At 44.4% G+C, this 6,069-nt stretch overlaps 2 protein-coding genes across 5 annotated transcripts in view; one reads left to right on the plus strand and one right to left on the minus strand.

Moving 5' to 3' along the window:
* Exoc1 (exocyst complex component 1) overlaps positions 1–2,505 on the plus strand; it is a 46,025-nt gene extending 43,520 nt beyond the window's left edge. For 2 of the 4 annotated variants that reach the window (XM_031342791.1, XM_031342792.1), the window contains 2 exons: positions 61–255; positions 1,831–2,505. In XM_031342791.1, coding sequence (XP_031198651.1) covers positions 61–255; positions 1,831–1,983 — 348 coding nt within the window. In that variant the 3' untranslated portion in view covers positions 1,984–2,505. The remainder of the gene's footprint in view (positions 1–60; positions 256–1,830) is intronic. The other 2 variants (XM_031342793.1, XM_031342794.1) reach the window with 1 other exon arrangement.
* Positions 2,506–5,248: 2,743 nt separating this feature from the next.
* Positions 5,249–6,069, minus strand: part of LOC116104565 (serine/arginine repetitive matrix protein 3-like) — a 19,833-nt gene continuing 19,012 nt past the window's right edge. Inside the window, exon 4 of the mRNA XM_031391087.1 lies at positions 5,249–5,550. Coding sequence (XP_031246947.1) covers positions 5,534–5,550 — 17 coding nt within the window. The 3' untranslated portion in view covers positions 5,249–5,533. The remainder of the gene's footprint in view (positions 5,551–6,069) is intronic.

Raw genomic sequence — 6,069 nt, forward strand, 5'->3', positions numbered from 1 at the left:
CAGAACTTCAGGTGACAATAAAGTAGTTCTTATCCATTATCCCTTTCCATTTCCTTGAAGCATTTTTTTGAAGGCGTTGAAGCTCGAGTAGCCCAGGGCATTCGGGAGGAGGAGGTGAGCTACCAGCTAGCGTTCAACAAGCAAGAGCTTCGCAAAGTCATTAAAGAGTATCCTGGCAAGGAGGTGAAGAAGGGTCTGGATAACCTCTACAAGAAGGTTGACAAGCATTTATGTGAAGAGGAGAACTTACTTCAGGTAGGTGCATTCTCGCAGCTGCCTGGCTCTGACCCTACACGGGCTCTAGTTTTAGTGCCTGAGAAAAGCTCTCTAGCCAAGTGTACACACCTACAACCCCAGCACTCGAGGGGCTGAGGCATGGGCTCAAGACCATCTTAGGCTACATAGTGAGCTTACAGCCAACCTGGGCTACGTAGACCCTGCCTCAAAGAAGCCAAACAAAAGCGAAACAAAGACAGGTGAAAACTTCATACAGCACAGACAGGGTGATGAGCTGTGAGGAGGGACTGGGGTTGTCATTGCAATCATTTCTGCTTGAGTTTTGTATTTCCCTAGGGTGAGGCGTTGCTGCCTTGGTGGCTGAGTTTTTGTCTCATTGTTTTTGAGTAAGCTCAGTGTTGCTTAGTATGAAGCCGTGTGGCTCTGAGCAGGGATAGGGCCAGAAATGGACCTGGGGTCCGGATTCACATTCAGCTGCAAGATTTGGGCCGCGTTTCCTGAGTTCTGGGCTTCAAATTGAAGCCTCTGGTGGACACTACTGTTGCTTCCTTTCTTAGATAAGAGAAAGGAGACTTTAGAGCAGTGGGCTGACATGGCAGCAGGCCTTGCTCATGTGCAGTAGGGCCAGACTCAACAGAACAAAGCTGTGTTCTTTATAAATTTTGCCGGAAAGCCCAGAGATGGAGAATAGTTGTGATTTCAGCCTCATAGAAGCACTCACCCATGGTGCTACATTTGTGTTCACTTCCCAGAGAAGAGTCCTGCTCACAAGTGCCAGGTGTGATACTCGGCGGAAGAAATAACATGAGCTAAGTGATGTAAAGCAAAAGGTGTGGGCGAAAGTGACTGGTCTTAAATTGACACGAATGGAGGACTAAGGAGGTTCACCTGAAAAACCCTAGAAGAGTGCATTCTGGGATACCATCATAGACCCCACCCTCCCCAGGTCCTCAGGAGACTTGAATTGCACTGTGCTGATTACAGGGGAAAGCTTGATGAATTTAACCCCTGATGTTGCTGTGTATGGAATTCTGTCTTGAAGTCATCTACATGTCTGCCCTGTGGCTAGGTATATCATCAGATAGTTGCAGGTAGAGACCCTGGATCATCTTGGCTCCCTCCACAGTATCAAACAACGCTGTATGCCATCAATTCTAGATAAAAAAAATTGATCCATGGCTAAAATGAAACGTAAATGTTAACTGTTGCACTTCCTGAATGATAGTCCTGCTTCCACACATAGTGGTGCAAAGCTGCATCTGATGTGGATGTTAGAGTTTATGTAATAACAGCTAGCGCACAGTGGGCGCTCTCTCCTGCCAGACCTGGCCTAACTAACCTGTACTGTGGATTATCCCCTTGGTGACTCAGGAGGGACGAGTGTTACTATCCACACCTTGTTGACAGATAGGAATTTGTGGCCCACAGGGCCAGTGGCATATACAGAGATGACAAGTCGAAGGACTTGAGGGTGTTGGCAGCAGAATGCATATTCCTAACTACCATGTTTAGATTCTGTCTCACAACCTGTTCTCCATGTGTGACTATGGAACCCTCCTCTCACAGTCTGGCTTTCACTTTGTTTTGCAATAGGTGGTATGGCACTCCATGCAAGATGAATTTATACGACAGTACAAGCACTTCGAGGGGTTGATAGCACGCTGCTACCCTGGATCTGGAGTTACAATGGAATTCACCATTCAGGACATTCTGGATTATTGCTCCAGCATTGCACAGTCCCACTAAGCCTAGGAAAGAAAAGAGAAGTGAGCATGCATTCTCAGTCCACCAAACACTACGTAAAGAGTGAGCAAGTGCTTTGAGAAGCCAGACTCAAATGTTTCTGTTACTAAAGGTCAGATAACTATAGTGCTCTGCTCTGGATATTTAAGCGCAAAGAAGCAGCCTGCAGCTTGGTTTTATTTGACCTCCAGGTGATGATGTACTTATGCATTATCTCATCATGAAAAGCCTTCAGCACTTTCCAGTGACGGGGCAGGCCATTTTGCTTTACTGCCAGCTTCTTGTGTTTGCGAGTGGCTGTCCTCAGTGGAACAGTGGGAGTTCGTCAGCACTCACTATGCGCCAGCTGCTCACAAATCATGGAACTAGGAAAACATTGCACAGAATTGTTTTGTCCCTGTGTCTAACAAGTGTGTATACAGATGGGCAAGGGAAAGGATGTGGCAATCAGCTACCAGCCTGGATTTGAAGGATTATGTGGCTCCATATATTAAATAAAGGACATTATTAAAAGTTGGTATTTGATGATATGCTTAGGTTTTATAAATCTTACATATAAAAGCAAATTCTTACAGAATCTGTAAATCTGAATTAATTGTTAGGCCTCATACCACAGAACACTTAGAATTTTAACAATAAGAAAGATAATAGAATATTAAGAAAAAGATATAACAGCATCAAAAATATGTAATATTTAGGACTATACTGAAACAGGTACTCTGGACTGAATAAGCTAAATGCCCGTCAGCAATGGAACAGATGAATACACTACATTCATTCCATGGAGAGTGGTATCAGAATGGAAATGTACAGTTTCATCACCAGGAACACATGTATGTGCTGGGATTCTTTGAATATAAAACTTTAAAAACAAATTAAGCCATTATAGCTTAGGGCTATAAGTGGAAAAGCAGGGGTTAATTGCAAAATTCTAATAAAATCAGGCAAGGGCATAGAGGGTTAAGAAGTCATGTGGTAGTACATGCCTGCCATTCCAGCACTTAAGGAGGATTGCAGATTAGGGACGTGTGCTTGGTTTACCTGTTGTCTCTGAAGCCAGGGCTTTGCCTGTAGCACTTAGCTGCTTATTCAGTCCTGAGTTAGAAAGTAGAGACAGGGCTGGTTCATAGAAGGAGGGAAACATGGCCGGAGTGTCCTTAGCCGTGCCTGTGGCCTCGGACACAGCCACAGCCACAACAAGGTTCCAGGTGACTGGAGGCCAAGCCTGCCCTGCCAAAAATCCAGCGCTCTAAGTGAGCTCTGAGTTGTGGTCGGTGGCACACACAGAGGTTATCAACCTGGGGGTTGCCACCCCTTTGGCAAACCTCTATCTCTGAAAAATATTGGCATTATGATTCATAACATAGGAAAATTTACAGTGATGAAGTAGCAACATGACAATCTTACAGTTAAGAAACTGATTCAGATGGTCACAGCATGAGGAAGGCTGAGAACGATGGGGCTAGGAATTCTTAGACATTGGCCCTCAAGGAAGAGGAAATGTGCACATAGTTCTCACCCTATTGAACAACCAGTGCAGGTTAAGTTTAATAAAAGCCTGTGGAATGAAATTTGTGGAGGAAGATCCCAAGTGAATCCTACCTTCTGTAAAATTCAGATACGTGCTCTTCAGGAGAAGGGCTGTCTATACATACCTCTGAAAATTTCTCTGCTAAAGACTGGGTGTAGGGCTGCCCAGCCCTCCTCACTAATAGGCCTCTACTTTGCCTGATAGAGAAATGTCCAACAAGTCAACAATCACAATTGGCACAAGCCATTGGCTCTCAACCTGCTGCTGTATGTTAAAATCGGGGACAAACATTGAACATGCTGATGTGTGAACCAGAGCTCAACCAACAAAATAACGTTTGAAGACAGAAGGAACACAGTTGCTTCACAGATCCCCTGGGTGGCTCTACTGGGCAGCCTGAGCCAGCCACAGCAATCCATCTCTCCCTTTCTCTGTGTTTGTGCATTGTATGAATGCTTGAAATGCAAGAGAATAAGAGTCCTAGAAAAGAAAAGAAAGTGGAGGTCCTGAGGGCACGCCAGACCTCTAGGGATGTGGAGGGATGGGGATCTAGTCAGAGCTGTGGCAGCTCTGGTCGTGAAGAGCCTGATGGCCATAGCACACAGTCTGCCCAGCCTTGCCTTTTCATTGTGTGAAACGATCCATAGTCGACTGTTTACCCCAGAGGGCATTGGCTTTTCCATAATGTGCATATAGATCCTTTGCCTAGTTACAGTGGAATCATTAGCCTTCCGTTCATCAATCCATTTGTTTATCTTGCCTAAACCTTCACACTTCTTTGCTGAGTAATCTTAGGTGAGTGATTTGACTTCTTTGTTTTTCAATGAAGACTTAATATTCTTTCTAAAAGTTCTCTCCTAAAGTACCTTACAGAAGGTAAGTACAACCTGAAATTACAACCTGAACTTCAAAATTTTTCCAACAAGAAGAAACATGGGATTGGAGACAAAGAAGAGGTACAAAGATGCATCTTAGGGTTCTGTGAAGCATGATCAGCCCCTTTGTTCCTTGTTGATAGATGATTTAATACTCGCTGTTAGTGGCGATTTATAAGTTTTCCTCTTAACCCAGCTGGCTCCCAGATAATTGAGACCTGGTTATTATATTTATTTAACTAGTTTTAAGGGCATAACAACTGAGCAGTATTACTCTATTTTAATCCTCTAAAATAAGCTGGCTACCTCCCAGTCAGAATCCCAGTGGTACTTACACTTTAGTTACTGATCTGCCTCTCTGGGCTCTAGCTGTTTTTCACCAAGGTGTCTCCTGGACTCTCCCCTTGGCTAATCCCCACTTCTTCCCTCTCTCTCTCCCCTCCCCTGGCTGGGAGGAAGTCCATCCCTATTCTCTCCCCTGCTCAGTCTGGTCAGTTAGTAAAGCTGGCTGATCAGCTAGCTTTACTAACCAATCAGAATAATTAGGGATCAGTGTTTTCACAACGTTGAGGTAGGAGATTCTTACTATAAGGACTGCAACCAGATATGGAGGCACAGAGATCAGCTTGTGAGTAACCTAAAGATGAGCTCTACACGGGGCACAATGTACAGGAGGGTTTGAGGAGTTTAGGCAAGAAAATTGTTTGGCTTCATTAGGACATGGCATACCTGATATTTGCTTCCTTTTAAAGGTTTTCCTGGGACGAGCAATTCTTTAGGTTGTTTCCTGTCCAGGCCCCAAGAAGCAGAACCTCAGCCAGTACTGATTACCAGTTACTGTGCCACTAGTTTGATATCAGTGTTGACCTGTCACTACTGCAGCCTTCAGGGAAAGCACCTTCCAAAAGGATCTTCAAGCGGTGCAACAAAACTGCATCCCATCTCAAACACTCCTCACTTTGATGAGGAAGTTCATAGGCTCTGACATTTAATGTGGGGGAAAAAAAGTAACCTTGAAGTGGTGCTAAAATGTATTTACAATAACCTTCCTTGGGATTTATACATGGAGCTTATAAAAACACATAACCTTATATGTTTTTATTGAAGGGGCATAAATATGATGAGCTTAATCAGATCCTACACAGCATCAGAATGAACACCATTCTAAAAGAAAAGAGGAGAGAGTAACTGGGTTTTGGTAGAATCAAAATGGCATGCTTCTCCCAAGGGCATCATCCTAAGAACTATGAATTCTCTGCTGCCTCTTAGGGCCTCATGTTTTTAAAATGATTCCTAACCCCTTTAGCCTCACATTTGGTTCTGTACCCAATTTCTTCTGCTATGTGAAAAGTTATATCGCCCTGCACTGGGAGTCTAAAACTTGATCACTCTAGAAAGCTGAGTTCTGCCTGTTACACCGCAGTGGGTACTTACTGGGTCCTAGCATTACTCTCCACAAAGACTAGACACATGACTAATTATCAGGACAAACCAAACTCCTGGCTCACAAGGTGCCTGATCTTGAACAGATTGACACGTGTCATTTCAGTCACTTCAAGCAGTCAGACCAAAAAGAAATGTCATGACGGCAAGCCCCAGAGTGGCTGTGGGTTCTGTGCCTCCAAGGTGCGCCTCTAATCCCAGCACTTGGGGGGCAGAGGCAGGCAGATTTCTGAGATCAAG

The sequence above is a fragment of the Mastomys coucha genome, unplaced genomic scaffold (genome assembly GCF_008632895.1).
Source record: "Mastomys coucha isolate ucsf_1 unplaced genomic scaffold, UCSF_Mcou_1 pScaffold22, whole genome shotgun sequence".
NCBI lineage: Eukaryota > Metazoa > Chordata > Mammalia > Rodentia > Muridae > Mastomys > Mastomys coucha.